This window comes from Gavialis gangeticus, unplaced genomic scaffold (genome assembly GCF_001723915.1).
Source record: "Gavialis gangeticus isolate Ggan-Ray unplaced genomic scaffold, GavGan_comp1, whole genome shotgun sequence".
Taxonomy (NCBI): Eukaryota; Metazoa; Chordata; order Crocodylia; family Gavialidae; genus Gavialis; species Gavialis gangeticus.
The window spans coordinates 42,935,658-42,960,801 of NW_017728992.1; the positions used below are offsets into that span (position 1 = coordinate 42,935,658).

A 25,144-nucleotide genomic window follows, 5' to 3' on the forward strand; every position below is an offset into this window, starting at 1 on the left:
CTTGAGATGCATCTGTGGATGCATGACAAGGTGCAGTTGGTCTTCCTGACTGCATCCCCACACTGCCGGCATCAATGATGACTCCAAGATCCTTTTCTGCCTCTGCACTGATGAGAAGGGAGTTCCCCAGCCTCTAGGTATGGTGCTGGTTCTTCCTCCCCAGGTGCATCACCTTGCACTTGTCAGTGTTGAAACCCATCCTGTTCTCATCCGCCCACCCCTGTAACCTATCTAGGTCCGATTGCAGCCTATTCCTCCCTTCTAACGTGCCCACATCCCCCCACATCTTAGCGTCATCAGCAAATTTGAACAGGGTGCTTTTTACCCCCTCGTCCAAGTCACTGATGAAGATGTTGAACTGTACGGGCCCGAGGACCAAGCCCTAGGGGACCCCACTGCCCGCATCCCTCCAGGTCAAAAATGACCCATCCACCACCACTCTCTGGGTGTGGCCCTCCAGCCAGTTAGTGACCCATTCGACTGTGTAGGTGTCGACACCACAGTCCCCTAGTTTTTTAATGAGAATAGGGTGAGAGACAGTGTCAAAGGACTTCCTAAAGTCATCTAGTAAGTAGTCTACGCTGCTAGCAAATGAACTTTGCTGCAAGTGAGTTTTCCTTACTAATACAGAATGAGTTAATTAACTCCCTCTTTGAAATGACTGATTACAATCCAGTTCCCAGGGTTGCAACTGTTTAGTGATCAGCTTCAACATGCTGCTATACGCGTAGTTTCTGAGTATCTCTCAAATGAAACCAGTACAGGATAGTTCAGTGTAATAAAGCTAAAATAATTTCTGAATTCCCCAAACGTTTTCCCAAGAACATATGGCTGAAAAATTCAACAATCTGCCAAAGGGCGGGTCTGAATACCATCTCTTCCATGACCCAAATCCAAGCCTCAAACAAAGGTCCTGAGAAAACACAAGTAACCAAGAAGAGATTGTTGGACAGCTAGTCAGAAAGCATTTAAGACAGATGCATAAGTGGAAAAACAGAAGGAAGGAAATTCTTAATCTAATCTCCAAATCTATCAGAGCTCAGGCAAAATACAAGTATTGCCATGAAATGTTTAGGACATTTGTTAGTTCTAAAATTGTGTTGGGGGACAAGATCAGCAAATTGTTGCCACACCCAGCTGCAAGTATTTTCTTGGCTTAAGGAGAGAGGAAGGAAGAAAGAAGTAAGGGAAGGACAGGGTTGTTCCTTCATATCCTCTTTCAGCCCCAAGGGGTCTTGATTTGTCCTTTTTACCCTCTGTTTACATGACTTAAATTCCTAAAGCACAAAGAATGCAGCTGCCAGTCTTTTTACAGAAGATGAATGGGATTCCCTTGTGAGGCTCCTTAATTAGCTGAAATGTCACTGCTGATTGTGATACAAACAATTCTTGCCCTGCAAGGTCCAGGTTTGCTATCTTTACTCTTCCAGTCCACGGGGGAAAAAAAATCATACTATGCATCCAAGCCTCATCTTAAGGACAGTCTGTGTTTGTACTCCTATATATTGTACTCTCATTTATATTTTACTGTTAGAAGGGGGAAAACATAGTAAATTCCTTTACCACCTAATACATCAATCGGGCACCATACCAGATGAGGAAAGTAATATCTAATACCAGCTCATAATGAAAACCATATATCAAATCTACAGACTTTAATAAAAATTAAACTACAAAAACGTAGTTTTTGCATGATTAAAATGAAAAGTTACACAATCAGTCTTAAAGCTCAAATTGCTCCACTGGACACAGCTCACAGAAAGTGGGGAGCTGCAAAAAAGCCTGGTGGTGGAAGGTGTAGCCTGTTTCCTTGGTAAGCCCAGCACTCTGTGCTGGCAGAGACACAAAGGGAGAGGAGAAAGCCTTTGTCCTCTTGGAGGCATTTTGAAACCCTAAGTACATGGAGGTAACAGGTTTTGTACTCACTTAGTAGAAAAGGGAAGACTGTCTCTTCCCCTTGTACGGCATATACACGGGTAGGTAAGATACAAGAACAGACAAATGTTGGTAGTAAGAAATTATGCTTTTTTTAAAAGAAGGAAAGACAAAAGCTTATTCCTTTTTTAGTCTGCCAACAATTTTCTCTACCCTATATTTACAGCAAATGGTAGACAACACACAGCAGCATGCAGTGTATTGTGACACTACAACTCACTACAACTACATATTACTGATGTAATCGATGAAGATTTCAGTTCACTCACTAGAAAAGAGCTTCTATTACTCATGTAGCACTTCCACAGGATTTTATTCATTATATGTGAATATATAGTTTATAATAATGATAACAATTTAAACAACTGCTTACTATTAGAACGTGCAAAAATATTCTATTCTGACTTTTTTCTACTTTTAAGTATTGACAATGGAAGAGACTGAAAATCTAAGCTTACCTTTGGCAAACATAGGCAAAATATCTGGGCTTCCCCAGCTCCAAGTATATTTACTTTCATTGAAAACTGAATCAAATTCCACAGGGTTCTCCTTCCACCCTGTCAAGCAAAGAAAACACTGATTTTAATGCAGTTGCCCAAGCATAACAGAGCCAGATGTGGCTGACTATATAAAGATTTCAAGCACAGCAGCAACTAGGGGACAATTTTAAAGTCTCTCCTGTGGTACTTCATAGTAGATACTATAGTTAAGATTATATTTTTACTCACATTTTAATGCCATTTGTATATAATCATCAACACAAAATTATTCCTTTTTTGTTGATATTTTACAGTTGGTCTCTGCCCAAATGCAATGGCTTAGAAAGTCTAAGCCACATCCTTTCACATTTTTCAGATATGCAAGTTACTATTTTTCCCAAAGAAAGACAACTTCTAGATTTTATATCATAGGTGAGCCACAGGGGGGGCACATGCTTACCCTGAGACTGGCCACTGCCAGTTTCTGTGGCCACTTACCACCTCCTCCCCTCCTGCCACCAGCTTCTGCAGGCGGTAGCCACTTGCCACCCCACCGCCAACACCAATGCCCACAAATTGTGCCCCACCCCCAGTCTTGGGAGGCACCAGTTGTTTATGCTTTATACATTGAGCATGTACAATTAATAGAAAGCTAAACTTTACTTTCACCATTCAAGTAGGCAGTACTCACTGAAGGTTATCCTAATGGCTAATACCCATATACCAACGGAAGGTTTGGCCTTCACAAAATCTACTACAAAGTTCCCACTAAAGTAAGAGTTCAAAGGCTGTCTAGACTGAAAAACAACAAGCAGCTTTCTTATCATGTTGGGAGGTTCAGACACCCAGGCGTTTGAGAAAAAGAAAGAGCTTCCTCAGCGCGCGCACATTTTTTTCAAACAGAAGGCAGGGCAGGATGGTACCTAAGAGACTAACTTCAGACTAACATAGCTAACTACATCTCTACATTTTTTCAAGCAAATTGATTTAATTTTCCAACAATGAAATTGGTAATATATTTGGTTTGATCTCAGAGCACAGGATGAATGCCTGCTGCTAAAAGTACCTTCTAAATTAAAAAGAACAAACAAGTAGATAATACAGTCATTTCGTAGTGACATAAGTGCATCTTGTCATCTCAATTTTCCACAGCTCTGTATTATTTTGTTCATATGGCTGTAGAAATGCAGGAAGAAAGATACTTAAAATACTGATTTCTTTGCATGTCTTTTAAAAATTTACTTTAGGGCATCCCAATTACTGCATTTGCTTAAAGCTGGATTTGAGAATGTGAAGAAGTGTACAGTAATCAGATGACAGCACTAATCACCACTCTTAACACTCAGTTAATAGCAAGGTCTTTTTTCCTAGCTTCTGAGTTCATGGGGCTGGGCGCACAGGTACACGAGTGTACTTGATATATGTTCTGCACACCAAAATACATAATACCAGGATTAGGGGCAGACAAATGAATAGATATCCCTTGTACAGAGGTGGGCAAAATGCAGCCCGGAGGCCGGATGCAGCATGCCAGGCCATTCTATCTAGCCTGCGGGGCCCCTAAAAGCTTTAGAAAATTAACATTTATCTGCCCTAGGCTGCCTGTCATGCGGCCCTTGATGGCTTGCCGAAACTCAGTAAGCGGCCCTCTGCCCAAAATAATTGCCCGCCCCTGCCCTAGTATCTGCTGCACAAGGCACTAAAACATTTCACCACTGGGTGGCAAAAAGCATATAACTGAAGACAATGGCACAGTGTCCTGGAGATTCTTGCCGCTGTCTTGTCCTCCCCACCCTGAGTACCTACACCAGACTCTACTGAGTTATGGCTGGTGTAAGTTCATCTTGTGTCCCTTCCTTGGTTACACTGGTGTAACAATAAAGTGTTGTTTATGTCTGGTACCTCTAAGGGTCTGCAACACACTAAGGAGGCAACTTAGGTTGCTGGCACAGGTTAAAACTATTATAGGATGGGATCTGATCCCAACAATCACATGTCCTGCCATGTAATACATGTGGCATGGCAGGACACACAGTTGTTGCGACTGGGGACAGATGCAAATTGAGTAACTACCAAGCATGGGGTTTAAGCTCCCTGGAAGGGAGGAGACCTCAGGACAGCCTTGGGCCCAGCTGGCAGAGCCAGGGCTGCCCTAGTGGCTGGTACCAACAATATGCTGATCACCATCATCAGCCCTGGGGCAGCCCCAGGCCAGTTGAAGACCTGAGGCAACAATTAGCTGTTTGTTGGGCATTGGCCCCAGACAGCCCCAGTGTTTAGATATACTACACTTTGCCCCCCTCTACACATTACAGGTATCACACAATTCACTGGTTAACTGTGCAATTACCTTGAGACCAGCTACACATGAAAAGTAGCTATCACATGAGAAAAAGCCCTAACCAGCTATAAAGTCAGACCTTGAAAAAGTGCACTAATTTTATACCTGGTTGCTATGAAGCTTTAATTTGCACATGTAGCGGGGTCTTCTCTGTGGCTGGGAGCGCTATCAGCTAACCAGCCTCCCAGTCTCAGGGGTGCAACCCCTGAGCCCTGGGGATCTCAGCTGCCATGATCCCCAAGGCTTGGGAGTGCCCACATCCAGGATAAAGAGACCTTCACCTCTGGGGCTCTGGCTGCCATCTGTGGTTCATGCCATCCAGGACCCAGAGACCCCACAGCTTCCTGTACACAGGCAATAAGACATGATGGGAACTAATGCATTATCCCATAATCGCGCCTCTTGCCATGAATGTGTGGCATAGCAGGAGGCACAATTGTGGGGCTCATGCATTAGATCCAATAACACCTTTACCTGCATGTGAAGAGGAGGCATTTCAATTTAAGGTGCCATACAAACCAGCTTTAAAATATTCAACATTAAATGTGGACTATTTTTATGGCTGGTTTACCATTTTATGGTATCTTAAGTTAGATGCATATTTAGCACTGTTACTATTCGTGGTGTGTGTGCTAGGATCCTTACATTTATCAAATATTGCAAATATTTTTATTTTCAATGTACTCTGCAAACATATCAAACAAGTGCATAATTAACTAAGCTATATAACACCACCCATCCCAATCTTTTGACTCATTGCTTACATTCTAAAAAACCCCATACCAATTACCTACATACCAGTTAACGTGTATAAACTGATTATGTGCTTAAGAACTCCTTAATCCCACAGTACTTTGTAATGTAACTGTACCCCATTCATTGGTGCAACTGGTAAAACCAATTTGGAGCCATTAGTTTCAAGATTTCTAAAGCAATCTTGAATTCACTAGATCGTCTCAAATGTCCAGGCTGTTATTAGTTTCTTAGTGCCCGGTGCTTCTGTCTATAAATATGAATAGGGGGAGATTCCACAAAAGTGTGCTTACATCCAATGTGAACCCCATCACAACCCTCAAATGGTTTGGTTTTGGAGGATAATATCCAATGTGCATTAAGACTTGATACTTGCATACCTTTAGCAACTGCACTGACATCTTCATAAAATCCAGCTATAAGTGCAACATGTCCTGGTCTAGACTCTGTTGGGACACGGGTATGAGATATTCCCCAGCACCCTTTGTCCTCTATAACACTCCTGAAAAACATACAATAAATTTATGTAAATATTGTGTAGATGGGTGTTGAGAGACTCATAGATTTAAAAAGTGACAACTAAATGCCATCAGCAAGGAATTTAAATCCAGAAGTTTTGATCAATTTTACACTACAGCTGTTAAGCAACGATATTAACAGAAGGTTAACCGTTAAGCAGTTGCCATAAGGTAACATAATGCAAGTGTAATGTTTATTGTAGTCATGGTTTTGAAGAAATTAATTGCTGTTACGATATACTAACACTGTTTCTACTTATTCATTCCCTGAGAATCTTGAAGCCTAACTTTTACTTTTCTTTGTTTTTTCAATTAGACTTGCAAATTTCCAAAGTAAATTCTGCTCCCTACCTACAAATGTATGAAAAGTCCAGTTACAATTAGCTCTTGCCACAACCTTTCCCCTTCATCTGGATTAAAACTTTGAATTAAAGTTCACAATGGGACTAAAAGTGAAAATGTAGAGCTATTAGGAAGAAATCATTTGAACAATATGGGCAACTTAAGGGAAGCCTTTCATCCCCTGAAAACATGAACATTCATTAAGTGGATTCACCCCTGTATATATTATTTACTTAGAAATCATAGAAAAGTAGGGTTGGAAAGGAACTTAGAAGGTCATCTAGCCCAACCCCTTGCTCAAGGCAGACTCAGCTCTGACTAAACCATCACAGCCAAGTATTTCTCTAACCTGCTCTTAAACTTCCAAGGACGGAAATTCCATAATCTCTCTGGGTAGCCTGTTCCAAGACTTAAAAAACCCTCATAGTCAAAAAATTCTTCCTAATCTCCAACCCAAATTTCCCTTTGTAGAAATTTAAAATCATTTCTCTTTCCCCTGCAACCACAGAGAATGGCTTATCTTCATCCTCTTTATAATCACTCCTCTGCTGCTCCTCCTGCGAGATCCTAAAGCAGCTGTTGACTGTAGCCTCTTTAGAGGCGGGGAGGGGAAATGTGGGCAGCCAACATCACCACACCCCCTTTCTGGACGGCCTTCAAAAGAGGGAGAAAGGGAAGGGGTCAACACGGGCACTGGCCACCTATGCTGCAGGAGAGAAGGACCGCACACCAACCTGCAGCCCTTATAAAGGCTGCAGGCCTCCCTGGGCTTTTCTTTGGCAGCAAAAGCAGTGGGGACAGAGGGGATTCAGACATTTTTAGCAAATGCTCTCTTAAGGAAAGAAACCAATTTGTTGGTGGAAATAGGTGGATTTAGGGGACAGTCATAGCCTCCCTGTGAGAGTGGAGGTATCGGTTTCAGCAGGATATTAAAGGAGAGAGGAGGGGAATCTCCTGGGTAAGAGAAAATGGGAATGAGAAAGGATCCAAGATGAACAGGTTTTTTTAAATGGAGGAATTGAATTGGGGTTGGGAAGCAAGGCTGGACTGGGTAGAGTGGGAGTGCTCTTCTGAGTGAGAGGCAGGGGAACAGGAGTGAGTGTGGTAGTATTTTTCTCCATCTGCTTGTCTGCTCAATCCATATCCAAAGGTACCTGACTCAGGACCTCTCCCTAACTACTCTCTATAATCACCCTTCAGGTATTTGAAGACTTATCAAATCCCCACCTGAGTCTTCTCTTCTCCAGACTAAATAATCCTAGTTCTTTCAGCCTTCTCTCATAACTCTAGTCTCCCAAGCCCTAACTGTTTTTGTTGCCCTGTGCTGGGCTCTTTCCAAACTGTTCATGTCTTTCTTGAAGTGTGGGGCTCAAAACTGGACACAGTTCTGGGTATCCCTATTCAATACATCCTCCAAAGGAATCATGGAGCCATTGATGACTACTCATTTAGATAGAATGATCAAACCAGTTACGTATCCACTTCCCTGTACTTTCATCTAGACTGTATTTCCTTAGCTTACAACTGAGAATGTCATGTCATGAAAGATTGTGACAAGAACCTTGCTGAAGTTGAGGTATCACATCTACTGCTCTCCACCCAGCCAGAGTTTATCACCTTGTCAAAGAAGAAAATCAAGTTGGGCAGGCATAACATGTGCTTGGTGAATCCATGCTGGCTATTCCTGAGCACCTGGTTCTCCTCCAAATACTTAGGAATAGAGATTTCTGCATGACTTACTTCATAATCTTTCCTGTTATCAAGGTCAGACTATCCCACCTGTAATTCCCCTGAACTTCCCCTTTCCTTTTAAAAATATAGATACTATACATGCTCTTATATAGTCATCTAGGACCTTACTCACCCCTACAAGCTCTCAAAGAAAACAGCCAATGGCTCTGCAATTACCCCAACCAATTCCTTGAGCATTCTTGGATGCATCTCACCTGGCCCTACTTTCAAAAACACTTTTCTAAAGTGATCATAACCTGTTCTTCCACTGCCTTCAGTTGCTTAGCTCCTCCCCTACCCTTGCTGGCAACTGTGTTCATCATCTGATAACTAACCTTATTTGTGAAAACTGAGGTAAAAAGAACATTAGATACTTCAGCCTTCTCTGCGACATTCATTGCTGGACTGCCCTCCACATTCAGCAAGGGATCTATATTTTCCTTGGTCTTTCTCCTACTTCTGACAAACTTGTAGATTCCCTTTTTGTCATCTTTTACATCCCTTGCTCACTGCATCTGATTTTCTTGGCCTGCAGAACTAGCCTTTCCAATTTCCTATCTGCACAACTGCACAATTCTCGTCCCTAGTAATGTGGCCACGGTTCTACTTTTGGAAGGACCAATTTTCAATTCATTTAAGACTTTCCTGATTAGCCAGGCAAGTCTCTTGGTGCATTTACTATCCTTTCTTTACATTACAATAGCTTTCTCTTGAACTCTCCATGTGGACTCTTTAAGAAACAACAAGCTCACCACAACTAATTATTCCCCACCCCCACCCCCAGCTTGACTCCCCAGGGATCCTGCCCAGCAGTTCCCCAAGTTTGGTATATGCTTTTCTGAAGTTCATTATCTTTATTCTGCTACTCTTCTTCATGCCTTTCCTTAGGACCTTGAATTCTGTATTTTCAATATCACTGACACCTAATTGACCTTCCGTCTTGACAGTGGATGAATTTGTTCTTATTTCTGACCCGTAAATATAAAAGAACCCCCCCACTCCACCCCGTCAGCTTCTCTACCACATGTATCAAAACGTTATCCCTGAAATATGCCAAAAGCTTGCTAGATAGCCTGTGCACAGCTGTTACCCTCCCAACACACATCACAGTAACTGAAGTCCCCCATGAAAACCACATCCTATGATATGGGACCTTTGTTTATTGAGAGAGAGATTTCCCCCTCCCCTCCCCTTCCTGGTTTGGTGGTTTATTGAAGATACCCACCATGACATCACCCTTACTGTTCTCCCCTCTTACCTTGACTTAGAAGCTCTCACAACAAACCTTCCTCCCAGGCCTCAGAATAAACTGTTGTATAGAACAGCACCACCTCCTTGACACCCCCACCTTCCCCCAATCCTTCCTGAACAGGTTATACCCATCCATGACAGTACTCCAGTCATGTGAACCATTACACCAAGTCTCTATTATCAGAGCACAGAATAATGGCCTCAGAGAATCTTCTGACATAAGCATCTGCTGGAGACAATTAACTTGAGCAAGAGAACAAGCAACACAGCTATTTCCCTGTGTTCATCTTCATTACCCGATGTCTTGGCTCATGTAATTGGGAAAAAATAGGATGTGTATATTTGTTTTGTGATAAACAGCAATATTTTATGTAAGAAAAGAACTAGAGGGCTGACGGAGGATGCTGAGGCAGTCTTTGAAATCTTTTTTCAGTAAAATTTAACAGGGATTAGAAAATTAACTAAGAGACGGGTTAATTCTCACTAATAGGTCTGCAAACTATGTGGACCCTAGTTTCTATCTGATTGCTTAAGTAATATTATTTATCATGTTCATCTAAGAGCTCTGGAGAACCCACTTTTTTTCAAAAGAGAATGGGAAAAAATCTGGTTTGTTAGTCAAAGCTATACATGAAGGTCTAAATCCTCTCGACCTACTAGAGGTCTAAGCCTTTAGCAGCCATTTGGCCAAAAGAAGGCACTTCACCTCAGGAAAGCAGTCCTTTTCTGGGAGAAGTAGGCACAGCTTTACCATTCGCGCCAGTCCATGGGCAAACTGGTATGTCTCCAGAGCCCAATCTTATTCTAGCCAGGGGTTACACAGTGGTTGCTTGCTCTGACAACTGGAAGCTTCACGCATCTCCAGAGTATACAGAATTGTCTACGAACAGCCACCAGGAAATCCTGTGCATCAGGGATGTATTAATTCAAAGCTACATATCATGCACCTCCATTTTCTCAAGATCCTATACCAACTGTGATGAGATGTTCATCTACATTACAGGAGAGCCCAAACACATATCTGCTAAAAAGGTGAGTGATTCAAACATCTGGCCAAGAAATTAGACAAATTCTAGATTTCCTCCCCTCATCCTAAGTGGGTTTAAACTGACACCTCCCACTTTGTAGCCAAGTGACCCAAGCAACACACTACAAGCCCCGCAGAGCTGAGAGCACCTTCCATCCCTCCTTTTGAAGATGAGCCAGGGGCAGAGAGGAATACATGGGGCCAGAAGGAGGGAGAACAGATTCAGGGAAGAGGGTACTGCTCCAAAAGGTTAGGAAGCCTAGATTCTGCTCCCTGGGTTGTCTATGCTAATGATTAGTCAGGGTCTCATCTAGCTTGGAACTAAGACAAGATTTTTTAAGGGGTTTTACATTTTTTTAAGCTTAATTCCTGCTAAAATGCTTCATCTGGAGAGTATGACTGAAGCAAATTGTTAGCACAAAGGTGTTTTTTTTTTCCAGGGTGTTTTTCTTTCTAAAGGAAATGGTTCTACAAAAAGGTAAGGTCTTATATGCAGTCAGCAAGCAACCCAATTACAAAATTAGTTTAACTAGAACCCAGTTTCAACTGCATTTAAAGATGACTCCTTATCTGTTTTTGAGATCCTACCTCAAGCGATGCTAAATACAAGTCAAAGAAAATATAGCTGAAACAGGACTTGTCTTTCCACATGTTCACTTTAAAATTATTAGCTAATAAGTACTTCCACCAATAGATAAGTCCCCCTTAGCCACACAGGTATAAGCAACCCAGAAAAACAAAGATGATGACTGTAACATCTAAGTTAATTTACTGCAGATATAGGATGCTAGCAAACTGAAAAAAGCATCCCTTCCCTATACTTCCTAGAAAGCAAAACCACAAAAAGTAGTCAGAAAAATCTCTCTGGCAGCTAAGGCACACTACTGAACAAATGGATTTCAAGATTTGCTGAAGAGGACACCACAGGAAGCCTGGCATATACTGGTCAGCAGGCTGTTCCAAGCACCGTGGATTATAATTATTATTCATTTTAATTGTCTACAAAAAAAACTCTGCTGCCACTTCTAGCACATCACTATCAGAATAGTTCTTGCTCACTAAAAATAATCTCCCTCATTAAACAATAGCTTCTGAAGTGTTCCACGTGGACAAGATAAGCAGTCTTGTTGCTGCACAGCCCATTACAGTAGTGGGGATAATGCCAAGTGCTCAGCTGAAGAAGTACTCCTTAGTATAAACTGCATAATTTGATATCATAGACAGGCATAAAAGCTGGAACACGGAGATCCTGCCGAAGTAACAACAAAATATCAGTGCCAGCAGCCAATATCTGATCTTACTGATTTATTTTACAGGACGCATTTAACAAGATAGTTCAGGGGCTTGTAGAAGGGAGAAGTTCCAGGTCCCATTTGAGTGACAGAAGTGTACACAACAGCACTGAAAAGATCTCTTGGGGGCATTTTTCAAAGGCAGAAAATGCTACATGTTTTTTCCTTCCTACTAACACCTCTAGAGGCCACGCTTAAAAATTCACTGGTATTTTATGCCGTCCTCTGACCTTTTGGTGTCTTACCCAATCAACAGGAAGAAGAAAACCCTAACAAGTAAATTCAGTGCTTGAGAAATGTACCTGATTGACTGCACTAACAAATTGAGTCTTCTGTCACTCCACAAACCACAGAAGCAGAGACAGCAAAAGGGCAAGCTTCCCCATGTTAGAAAGGATGGATCTGGGAATCCTTTCTTCCCAAATGCTTAATGCAGAGGAACAAAATCCACTAGAAACTGAAAGGGGAAAAGATAGGCTAGATGCTATCTCACTGTATGATTAAGCTGTACTAATGAGACAGAATATTTCAACAGCATCTCACTGTTCTGAATCAGGACAAGTTCTCCAAGGGCAAAATCTACTCATGATAGCTCTTTGCATTGGATTATTGCTAGCAGATTATATCCATACCAAAAAACTATAGTCATATTTGGCAATTTTTTAAATGTGTAAGGAATGCACTGATATGGAAGGCAGTCATCCCAGATCAGGGAAGATGTTACTGTTTATGGGAAAGCCTTCCTCTAGTGTAGCATACAGCTTCCAATGGGAGTCGACACCTTTCAAGAACAGCCAATGGGAGTCAGCTACAGGTAAGTCTGCAAAGCTCCATAAAAGCTTCAGGTAAATTATGATACACTAGAAGTTTACTGTGATTAACATTCAGTTTAGTGTTGCCCCCACATTAAGTTTAAAATTTGGCTGAAAAAGGTTGAAACACAGGACACAGGTTTGGGAAACTCAAACTTTTAGCATCTGGATGAAGCGAAACCCCAAGAGACTGTTTTGAACTGTAGGATAAGCACATCAGATATTCCTGTTTAAAAAAAAGAAAGAGGAAAAACCATTAAAAATAGCCAGTAATTAGGCTTCAGTGTCAACATGCAACTGAGACAGAGGAAGCTTAGAGCTCTATTTCAGGCCCAGGAAGTATCTGTAGACTCAAGGTAACAATACTGCATCAATATACATTTGGTCTAATAGTTTTCTTCACAACTATGATGATTTCCATTCACATCTGTAAAGCATTATTCTGCAACAAATACCTCACCCTCAAAATCAGAGGATTTGGGTATACATTACTGTGTTTCTGAGATTGTTCCTCTTGTTCCCAAGATAAACACTTCTGTGAGATGTCTAACGGTCAATTTGCACTATGACAAACTTCCAAAACAAGTATGTCTTCTAACAAGCTTACCTAAGATAAGGTGCTCTAGGACTACCATCCTCCTCAATTTCATATAACGAGTCTGCCCGCAGACCATCCGCAACAAAGAGCACTAGTCGTTTTGCAGGTGGCGGCAAGGGATTATAGTGAGGAGTCATGCCATGAACCAAAGGAGAAGTGAAGTAGATGTCAAAAATAGAGGCCAAGAACACACAGTGCACGAGGAGACCAGCAACTATGAAGAGTCGTAAATTCATGGTGGCAGGTGGCTCTCAAAGGGAAGTCCAACACTGAGGAGGGGAAAAAGCAGACAGAGATAGTCAGATGCATCTTACTCAGCTTAATATCTTCAGACTGTATCATGGTAAGATATGTAGCCAGCTTCTATTCTAAATCCTAATTTTTTAGTCCTCTATTCACCTCAGAAAACTTCAACCTAAAAATAGCCAAATAATTGGAAGGAAAAAGAGAAGTAGTAAAAGAAGAAATAGTAAAACCTTCAGCTGTGAGTTATAGATCATTAAAAAGTTACCCTGAAATATCATGATCAGTCAAGCTGTTGGTATTTCTCCTTGCAGCTCATCTTACAGTACAAAAATATTGCAAATGTACTTGTGGATGATCACGCAGAATACCAACCCAAGGCAGTTCCCATCACTTTCACTAGGCATTTTTAAACTCCTTCTGTGACAGCAGAGTCAGATATCATGCAGGCTTGCAAGAGCATACTACCCTCTCTTGGCTGGCTGGTTGTGCAAGCATGCTGACCTTTGCAGTTTAGGAGAGACAAAGGAACCTGGAAGTAAATAGCTATTGAAAGCCTCAATGTCTACACAGGAACACTCAAAAAAAAAGTTTAGACAAGTTAAAATTGTGAAGTCAAAGCACTGAAAGACACTCGGAGACATGTCATCAAATTGAATTCAGGGCCTCCAACACTTTAAATGCTTCAAATGGAGAAGGCAAAAGGCCACAATGAAGGCAGATCTTATTCTAATCATACATTTACTGCTGCACATTCCCAGAGGCTGGCAAAGTAGAAGAATGTAAATCAAAAGAAGTTAAATTAGCAAACATCTACATTTTTACATTACATTGATCCCCTCAGGTCTCTTCCAATCTAGACCCTGGCTTAGCAAGCATGAAAAATGCTAGAACTTTATTTTTGTCTAGTCAGAAGATAATGATCCCCATGATTAATTCGTCTAAATGCTTTTATTTTGTAATCATGGCTTAATTACACTACACAAGCTATGACTTGCGCACAGTGCATCTGGTTACCAGTCCACATTAAAACTGTTCAATATATGCAGCTCATGCCACTTCTCACTGCTTGTCACCCTGCCTTTATTTTAACCTACAATACTGGGCCCTCTCTCCCTCCCTCTCTCACATACATACCTGATCTTATATTTATTTTATACCTCAGAGAAATTATTCAGTATTTGCCTGAGCTCAGGAAAGCTCTTCAGTGCATAGTCACCTTTACCTTAAACAGTTTTATTGAATCAAGATCCTTCCCCAGCTGGGGGCTTTTCTAACTAGTAGATAATTTAATTAGGACTTGTGAATCAGTGCACTTCTGCAAGTAGACAAATCTTGAGTTACTCCAGCTTTAAGGACACCAATCAGTTAAGAGCTGCCAATTATAAGCAATTTCCAGAAAGATAAATGAAATCCATCTCTCACCCTTACCCTTCCTCACTGATCCAGGTACAATTCAACTGTCACTACTGAACAGAAACTTAAATTTCCTGGTCTCTGCAACCACAGCAGAAAGAAAGTATTTTCTCCAAAGTCTACAGGGTCATAAGGGGGGGAAAAAAATCCCTTTTTTCTGTTTTCAGGAATTCGGCTTAGAGAACTAGTCCTATCCTCATCTGTCTAGTAAGGAAATGCCTGCCAAGGAAACCTCAGCAGTTGATTGCTCAACAAGCTACACACCCTATGAGCCTTACTCAAACAAAGCAGCCAGTGGGAGAATAGTCTGAGTACAGGTTACATTATAGTATGTTGTTCAATGTCAATACAGTTTGTTACTTAATAGTTAAGAGGAAAAGAAAACCTGTCAAGCTAAGTGCATCTTTCAGATGTGTTTTTATGGCCTGGCCTTCACTTTACTGCGTGAACACACATGGCCCAATACAGGGCATGGATGATATGCTCTCTTTGCCCAGGGATTCCCCACGTTCCTCGCTACCCTGCTACTCCTTGTCAGGACCCATGGAGGCACGGGTTCAGGGGAATCTCTGGTACTACATGCCTCCATGCCAAGAGATCTGTGCCTCCATGTGAAGATAGATTGGCACACCTTCTAGCATGGAAGCACAGGACACCAGGAATTCCTCAGTTCCCGCCACTCCATGCCTTCTTGCCAGGACCTGTGCTGACCCATGCCTACACGTGAAGCACTGGTCAGAGGTTTCCCTACTTTGCTGGGGGACATCCCTAACATCCCAGGGACATGTCTCAGTGAGCAGAGAAACCGTTACCCCACTTACCCAGACACGTACCTAGAGATCCCAGGAGCATACCCTGGTAAGCAAAGCAAGTACTCCAAGGGCTTGAGTGGCCTGATTCTGCCTGGGAATTCCTGGCATGCCCAGAATCAGGCCCTTCAAGCCGCTGGAGAGTGCAGACAGCTCTGAGATGCCCATGCTCTCCTACCATAAGTAAACAGACCGGCACTACAATGAAGTGGCACAAATTACTCTCTTCTATCATTCTGTCACTCCCTTTTGGGCATTTGTGGCATGAAAAGAGGTAGGAATATCTATTTCCTATCACTTTGCTGTCATAAAAAAATTTACGGCAGCACAAAGGCATCATCTGTTCCTACCCAAACAGACTACACATTACAGCCATTCAAAGCATTCATCCTCACTGCAATTCTCACCCACCAGAGCACATAAATTGATCACTAATGATGGAGCTCTTCTCCCTTAGTCTTGGTCAACAATAAAAACCTCAGATTTTATCTTTTTAATTCTTTCAGCATCTAAACCAAACAAACGCAGTAATAACAAAGTCCCATCTTCAGTTCACAACATCTGAGCAGGATTAAAATTAAAAGAAATGGCTGGATATCTCCTCTTTCCTTGTAAGTTTTGACCTAATCACTTAAGTTTGGGCTTGTTTCTCTGGTATGGGAGAGATCCTTGCCAACAGAAGTGTTTCTGATAGAAAGATATTCACTTCAGGCAAATCAAGTTAACAGGTACACCACAGCTGTTCACAGATTGTTTTTGTGCTGGTGGGCAAAAGCCACATAATTAAATACCACTACTAACACCTACAGGAAGCTATGATAAATAGTGCATTTGGAACCCTTTACATTTATGGGAAATGTACTGATATTTGTATATAAAAATGGAGAATATGAAAGAACACTGTGAAGAAATAGGGGGAAAAAGTCACTTCAGGGTTAGCAACCTTTCAACAGCAGTAGGCTGAATGAACGGAGCTAGGTCCAAAGCCAGGCTACTGCTGCCGCCATTTCCCCGCCACCATTATCCAGCCCAGAGAGCCAAAACACTGCTTAGCAGGCCAGAACTGGACCATGAGCTGTACATTCCTAACCCACAACTTCGTTCTTTGGGCCCGTATGCCCAAACAGACTCAAGAGAGAGGCATGCACTTTAAGGCACCAAAACGAAAAAAAAAAACCAATAAAACTACGGAGTTCAACAGGCGATCTTAATAAGCAACAGCGAACATGCAGGACGAAATCTCAGCACTTGCCATAAGCAAAAAGGGAATAAAACCTGGAATAATGTTAGCCAGGTCACACAGGATTAAGACATTCCAGTTCTCAAGGAGCAGCAAAAATCTGCAGCGTCTCATCTCCAGAACTGGAAAGCAGGCTCTTCAGTGGTATATGGCATTTTCAGGGACGTGGCATTTTCAACAAGTTCCCTGCAAGACCTGACTGAATCCCCTTGTGACAGGCTGGACATGTCTGTCAAAGCTAACATTCAAGAGAAAAGGGGTAGGAGCATATTTTAGCAAGTTTCTGCCCAGTGATGTAAAACTAACTTGCTCAATGAGCAACAACTGGTATAGCACATCAGACACCAGTTTTTTAAAAGTCTCCAAGATGGGTTGTTAAGGCTTTGAAAGACAGGTGTCAAAAAGGTTGCTGTATCCTCAGTGGGCCACGCCATAGACGTTTCACTACAAAAATGTCTTAGAGAAACCAGGAACACTAAAGACTCTTTTTATGTAGGTAACTGGAGCAAACCAGTATGGAGACTGGAGACAGCTGTCATCCTGGATGATGAGAGTGGGGAACCAGGTTATAAAATAGAATCAAGACCATTATGTCAGACAGTGTGGAGGTTAAAATTTTGGAACTGGATTATTTTTGGAGTAGGCAGATGTATTTCCTTTGTCTAAATTAAACTAAGAAAACATTTCCTATTTAGCAAAGTAGAACTCTAGTAATATTAAGAAAGAAACAGCTTCTTGGTTTATTCTATTCCCCATATCTTCTTAATTAACCTTTCTTTTCTGATCTTTTTTTCTAGGATCTTCTGAGCATATTAAGCAACTACTGTGTTGTAGCCACTGCCCTCACATCCACCAATTTTTCCTACAGAAGTTGAGAGTAATCGTGGTGTTTCAGGTATCACACTCTGTAGTGGAGTAGTTTGATATTCCCAGGCATTAAAAATAAATAGAAGAGTCCAGAGGTCTGTCAGGTGCCTCATTTATATTCACAAAGCTAGGAGGTGCGTATTAACTCTCATACAGCATACAGCGCTTGGAGAGGGGGGTGAAGTGGAAAATGAACCAGCTAGTCATCTGAATCAGGAGTGTTCTCTTCATTCCAGAGAAGTTCTTGTTAGGTTATAGACGTGGTCCACATTGCCCCTTTATGCTTCAGGCAAATATTTCCTGTGTGCAGAGGACTATATGCCACAGACCCTTTATCCACAGCCTTGTGCTCAATTGAGTGCTTTATGATTAATGAATATGCAAGCTAAGTTCCCCCCAAAGCCATCAACATTTAATCCTGTAGTTTTGAAACTGCACTCAAAATGTTACCCCATTTCACCTCATTTAGAAAAAAGGACAATAAAACTCTGCATGCAAAACAACATTTCCTGTTTTTACCTGGTTTTAATATACGGAGTAAAAGACTTTAAAATGGTAGTAATTAATATGCTGGGTGGAAAGAAGGATAATTTTAAAAGTGTCAAGACAAGAGCACAGAATACAGGATTGATCTCCTCTGGAAGGACCATGCTCCACTAAGCACTGTATGCCCATTGTGTAGGATTATGAGAATTATTGGAAATGCATTTTCAATGAACATGGCCTCAGTAAATAACCTTTTAAGCATCAAAATAAGTAAGATTGCCTATTTTCTCTGGTTGAAAGACATTTTCCAGGTAAACCATATTACATATTTAATTTCAACTATCATAAGGGCAATTGTAAAATTTGTCCATATATGAAATTTCAGCTTGTGGTAGAAAATTTGCTGTGGAGAGACAGATTTTACATGGCACTGGGAAATTAGATACCATGAAGGCTTTGTGTACCACTTGAATGTCAAAATGCTGCTTTGGAATTAATTTGCTTAAATTTTGCTTCCTAATACTACTTAAAATCACACAATTCACTGATTCATGGGGTAAACAAGTACAAGCCTGTTGACAGTCCAACTGAATTTATAAAACATACTTGCCAGGCAAGCCCCAAATTAACCTTCTCTACCATCTGTATGCCAAATCCCAATGTGCTATATTGAAATTCATCTTAGCTACTCAACACTGAGCTGTGCTGTGATTAGCAGTGAGATGATCAAATCCCTTTTCTTCCTCCCTTTAGAAACCTCTTTTTCTTACTGAATTGAAGCATGATATGCAGACTATAACACAATTAAACTGCAAGCATAGTATTTCCATTTGCTTTTACATTTAAACGTGCTTTTGAGACTCAGACCATCTGCTTAAAAGTATTTCATGTTCAACATTTTCATTGAATATTTTGCATAATACCACAACAAATGGCATCTGTTTTAAATTTTAAATGTGGGTTAGCAATGCACAGCTATACCTGAGGCAAAATGCTCAGAGAATTAAATATTCTTTTTTAATATCACTGACTATCAGGATAATCCTGCATAACTAACTCCCCTGCAAAATTTCCAACGGATAAACAAAGCTATCAGTCTTTCTGCCTTTTAGGTCATAAACTACCAGAGCAGCCTTGAGACTTGCCCTCCTGAACTTTTTTTTTGTTGTTGAAATCCTTGAAGAAGGCAACTTGGTGGGTTTTCCCCGATCCCTGCTATTAATGTCATATAAATCCCTAGTTTCTGATGGACTCCGCAATTCACCCACTCATGTGACTTGAAACCAACACTAGCAACAAGGCAACTGAAGGTGACAACATGCAATGGGTACTTCCTTCAAGGATGGACTACATTAAAGCAGCATGGAGGAACCTTTGGCAACATTTAGTCACAACAGGATGAAAACCTAATCGGAACTTGTGAGTGGAGTAGTATGTAATACAGAGATGGGTTTTGCACAGAGTCTTCATCACAATTACTGTTTAGAGATAAAAACATAAGACAGACCAAACCAATAACTCCTGTACACCTTTTCCTGAGAGTTTCCTCCTTCGGCTTGCATTCTCTGGCAATGTCCAGAATTCTTTTCGTACAAATCATGGATTCTCTTCAGCGCCACAGAGCCACTTAAGGTCAGCTTGTGTTCCCTTTATGTATTTAGTATTTTACTAGCCACTTCTTCATACCAGCGCCCAAGATATCATCTCCACCCTCCTAACTCAACAGTACTAAAATAAATATAACAATATGAGCTGAGTAGCCTGATGCTGGATCTCCTTTGTTCTCTACATGCCAGCCTGCAGTAATGTAAAGCAGAGCAGAAAGAAGGCAGCTGGAATCCACTTACAAAAGAAGAAAGCAAGGGGCAAAGCTCCTCCCTTTAAATGGGGAGCAGAGTTGAGGAAAAGAGCAAACATGAACAAACCACACATGGTGGAAGGGTGTAAATATGAAGTAACCCCAAGGGCACTCATGTATCCATCTAACCCTCTTGTAAGAGTAGGTACAATAAAATAAAATAAAAAGAACAAAATTTTGGCATACCTTGCTGTAACAGGGCACCATCACCAGGGCAACTGAAAACCCCTGGAGGCACCCCAGAGTCCCACTTATTCCAACTCACTTCTGGGAACAGTCTCCCCTTCACTTTTCTGCCACGTCTTGATGTTCCTTCTGGTTCTCAAAGGGGAGGCTGCCCCAGGGTTTCCCAGCTCTGGCCTTCACTCCAAAGAACACCCGGAGGGGGTGGGGAGCTCCTGCCTTTAGAGATAACTGCATGGCTCCATACTATCCCTATGCCATGCCCCATGCCTTGCAGATGTTGCTGTCATTACTGTAAATTTCAGCCTCCCCAGCCTCTGCCCCTTTAGCCTCAAAGCCAGCCCCAATGCAGTGGGGCTCTAGCTCACATTTATACTGGGCCTCTGACCCGTCTGCTGAGCCCTAGGCCCCTGTGTCGCTGCCACCTAGCCTTCTCTCTCTGTCTACTACAGGCTCAATAACTGCTCAAACCTTGAGCCTGACCCTGGCAGGGCTCAAGACAGTCATGTGTGTGTTGGGCACTAGTGGGACCTCCAAAAACCTCCCCTATACTCCTAACACAAACCACTGGTTTAAACTACAACAAATCCTAAGCCCCTGGGCTGTAACAAAGAAGAAAAATAATAGAGGCAGTGTGCCTGCTTAGAGGGTGAGATTAACCCTTTACAGGGTCTTAGACAAACAAGCTCATGGGGCCCTGCTTAATAATGTATATTTATATTACTTTTTTCAGTCAATAATTATAATACGTAAAATAAGCACAACTGGGCCCCTTCTTCACTTGCGGCCTTAGGCACAGCTTGCCTATGCATTAATCTGGCCCTGCCTGCTAACCTCACATCTCTTTCTCTCTGGGTTGCTCTATCCTGTGCCCTGGCCTGCACAGCTGTTTTCTTCCAGCCACACGCTCTGCCACAACCTGGGTTGGCCATCCCCCTCGGGTAGCATAACCTACAGCTTTTACAGCTCTCTCCTGGTTATGTGATAGCCCCAGTCAGCTGACAGGCTTGCAGGGCTACCCTTTAACCCCTGCTCTGCTGGCAGGCTGTGCTCTGAAGACTCAGTCCCTAAAGGGGCTGCCCTGTTTTCTAGTAACAAGGCTAGGGTTCCCTGTTCCACTTGCCTTACAATCATTTAAGAATGACTGCCTCCTAAAAATATGGGGAAAAGCTTGTATATGCAGAAGTTAACAAACCAGTTGGGGGGTGGGGGCAGACGGTAATGAGAAATTAAAGCTTTAAAAACAGAACTGAAATACAAAAATCAGTGTCTGATTTTAATTACATTTTCCTACTAAGATTTAAGTTATTACCAAGTATGAGTATTTAAAAGTAAGCCATTTGTTAGCTTTCTTGCACAGTGTCTTGCATTTAAATCTTAATAGTGATTTCATAACATTGCCAATACTAAACAGAAAGGACTGCAAGAAAGAACTCTTTGCACATTAAGGGCCTCAGCCAACATAATGGAAACACTAACAGCTAACCAAACAAATGGCTTTTCACACAGCTCCCCTTTAGACAGTGTATTTTAGTGCCAACACTGCTCTAGTTTTAATTCTCCCAGTCAAAGTATTATTTAAAATGCAATCTACAAATTGCATAAATAAGCTGAGTTCAAAATATACAGGGTGATGAATGAAAGCCTAATAGACCAGAGAAATAGTGTACTGCAGCTTTCTGCAATGAATGTACACTATTTTTTTAGTTTTTTTTTAAAAATGGTGCCTTAAAGGAGAAAACAAAAACAGAGCTACAGCACTTTTTAACATGAGATTCATTGAACTGTGTGTATAAGTTTCAAAGCCATGTACATGTGAACCACAAACTGTTGCTCTCCAAGGTCCTAGCACTCACTTTTGTCTTTCAGTGCAGAAACAACCTCCTGGTAAAATGAGCTTCAGGCCCCCTCTACCTGTTACAGGGATCATGCAATTAACTGGTTAATTCTACAATTATGCTGAGACCAGCTACACATGCAAAGTAGCTAACGCATAAGAAAAAGCTCCAACCAGCTATAAAGTTAGACTTCAAAAATGTGTACCACCTTTAGAACTGGTTGCTATTGAGCTTTAACTTCCATGTATAGCAGGGTCTTCCCTGGGGCTGGGAGCCCACCAGCTGACAGGACTGCCAACCACAGGGGTGCAACTCCCAAGCCATGGGATTGCAGCTGCCATAATCTCCAAGGCTATGGGGTGCAAGAAAAACCTGGACTCACACAAAGCTCTTGGTCCTCATGTGTAGCCAGGACCCAGAGCTCCATCAGGTGTGGGGTCTCTCAAACTGGTGAGTTTTAGACCACATACAGCAGCACTTCACAAACCCACAGTGATGCAGACATTAATCAGTGTCATTCCACAAGGAAAGAATGGACAAAAATGCTTTGCTTGGCTAAAGCCATAGAAATAGTTGGTGTCACAGCCAGGCCAGGGGGCTTACTGGTCCTTAGGCCACAACATGACTCTTATCTTGTTTGTCCTTCTTGTTGCCAGACAAAAAACTTATGATGAGTTGGGTTGGGAGGTGGCGGGGAGAGGGGGTCCTAGTGCATCATCAATAGCCTGGACAGAACCACCCCACAGTCAGTCAACACTTCTGTCCAAAACCATGAATAACCTGTGTCCTTAAACTTGTAGAAACTGCCACTGCCGAGACTGCAAGCCCTGGGAGTAAGGCAGCAGTTGCCAACCTTGATGTCATGACCCCATTTGGGTCTGCAATGATTAAAAATGGGGTTGCAAAGACATGCAGCACTGTCGACCGATTATGATGAAAATCACAGAAAAAAAAAGTGAGTAACATTGGGTTCCCCTTGCAGGTTAACAGAGTTCAAGCCTGCAAGGGACTGCTTAGGGCTGGGGGGAGAAGGAGCAGGGCAATCAGGCAGGGAGCGCCATGTGCATATGCACCATACACATGCAGGTGGCAGGCAGGCAGTGGGGAGAACAGCTCCCACAACAGCCTCCAGGTAAGTCTATGGGAGAGAGGGCAGACTGAGCCCCCCATGGGGATGGAGGGAGGAAGTGAAACAGGGGTAGGGGGGCTCACAGCCAAGGCGGAGCAGGAATGCAGGGCCTGGTTGGGGGAACAGGATGGAGCCACGGGCGGCTTGTCTGGGAGGGGTGGTGGTGGGGGTTGGCTGTCCACTGCTGTGTACACTCCTGGAGATGGAGGCATGGGAAGATGCATGCCCACCAGTTCTGTGCACGGGGTAGGGATGGATGCGGACTGCCCGCCACAGGCTTGGGGCTCCCTGTGTCCCCTGCTGGGCCTCAGTGGCCCAGTGGGCAGGACCCAGCACTGGAGGTCAGAGTGGGGCAGGAAGGCTTAGTGCCACAACTCCATGCTGCCGCCACCTCCACCACTGCCAGGCGGGTAGAGAGTGCTTTACTATGGCAGCACAGCTGGTGCAGGGCTCCCAGAAGCGGCACTGAGGCTCCCCACCCCACTCTGTCCTCCCATGCCAGGTCCCACCTGCTGGATTGCAGAGGCCCCTGGAGGGGAGACCAGCAGGATGGGGAACCCAGAGCCCATGGCCTGCATCCTCCCCACTGCATGGGCTTGGCTTCAGCTGTGCCACCAGCGGAGAAAGACAGCACTGATCTTCTCTGCATCACTTGGGTTGCAAAAATTCCAATGTTTAAATGGGATCATACTGAGGAAAAGGTTGGGAAGCACTAGAGTAAGGTGTGCTTTTTTAATGCTGTGTTTATACAGGGTCAGCTGAAGTCCTTAATCCTAGTTAAACTTGATGCACTACAGCATTACAGAGGATTACTAACAAAATGGCTTTGTTGTAAGTGTAACCACCTTAACTGTATCACAATCTACTTGAAACAAGTCCAGAACAGTGAGGAAATGAGAGTTAACTCAAAACTATATAGTTGCTACTCATTCACCTAGACACAACATTTACCACTAGCAGAACAACCACAGGCTGCTCACTACAACTTTTAACTCTGACTGCCTTTCATCCCTGTATTCATATGCTTTTAGCAGATGTTTGTCCCTCATAATTGTGTATGGGAACAATGCCAACCTTAGCAATTTTCAAAGGGCCTAGCCTAAGTTGTGTGTGTGGTTAAAGCAGAGCCCAAAGCCTGCCTGAGTGACCACAAAGTGGACCTTTGCAGGTTTAACAAACAGTCTGGTCAGCAAAGTAAATGAATCAATCACCATCTTAGCTAAACCATTAATGAGATCACATTAAACAGAGTATAAGGCCTGGCAGAAGACATAATAAAAGAAGACCTTGAATCAGATAATCCAAATATATAATCAGTGGGGGGCCAACCTTTTTGGCAGGCATGCCACAAAGTAAGCCCAACATCCTCTCCACGTATCACTCAGATTCCCTTTCTCCTCCTGATCTGTCACTCTGCTTTCTGCTCCCTGCCTGATCTGTGACCAGCCACTGCCACAGACTGGCCACCCCTGTGCCATATCATAGCTTTATCTTAAGCTGGTCATAGTAGCATGCAAGCAGGCTGGGAAGCCTGCTGCCTTTTTACAGCCTGGCTTTGCCCAACGAGGCTCTTCACCCAGCCCTTTTGCACTGCAGGCACAGTTCTTACAGAAGAAGGAAATCAGCACATCAAAAACTGACAGCCCTTCCCCAGGCTGCAAGAGAGGCCTTTGTGCTCTGGCTCTTCCCTAGTGTCAAGCTTGTCTGGCTTTCAGTCCATCTCCTGCTCATGGACAGCTTCTTCCCCCTAGCTGGGGCTCTCTGCTTTCTCTCTCTGGGGTTTTTAACTGCCTGAGGGCACTCCTTAAGTAACCACCCACAGTTGAGCCTCTGCCACAGGATGTCTACTGCCCCATTACATACCAACTGATTTAACCAAATATATTAAATGCGGTATTGCTACAGGAAATATAGTTTCCCTAATTTTCCTAGAGAAGTTGTAAAAACAAAGCAGCCTTGCCTCCACGTCCAGCCCTGCCCCTGCTTCTTGTCCGGT

At 42.7% G+C, this 25,144-nt stretch overlaps 1 protein-coding gene across 2 annotated transcripts in view; it reads right to left on the reverse strand.

The window, feature by feature from the left end:
* PIGN (phosphatidylinositol glycan anchor biosynthesis class N) overlaps positions 1–25,144 on the reverse strand; it is a 224,123-nt gene that overhangs the window by 163,993 nt on the left and 34,986 nt on the right. For both annotated transcript variants that reach the window (XR_002098336.1, XM_019521634.1), the window contains exons 2-4: positions 13,089–13,348; positions 5,889–6,010; positions 2,394–2,492 (exon numbers count right to left, since the gene is read on the reverse strand). Coding sequence is in view for 1 of the 2 variants with exons in the window: in XM_019521634.1 (XP_019377179.1) it covers positions 2,394–2,492; positions 5,889–6,010; positions 13,089–13,315 (448 nt within the window). In the remaining variant the exon portion in view is untranslated. The remainder of the gene's footprint in view (positions 1–2,393; positions 2,493–5,888; positions 6,011–13,088; positions 13,349–25,144) is intronic.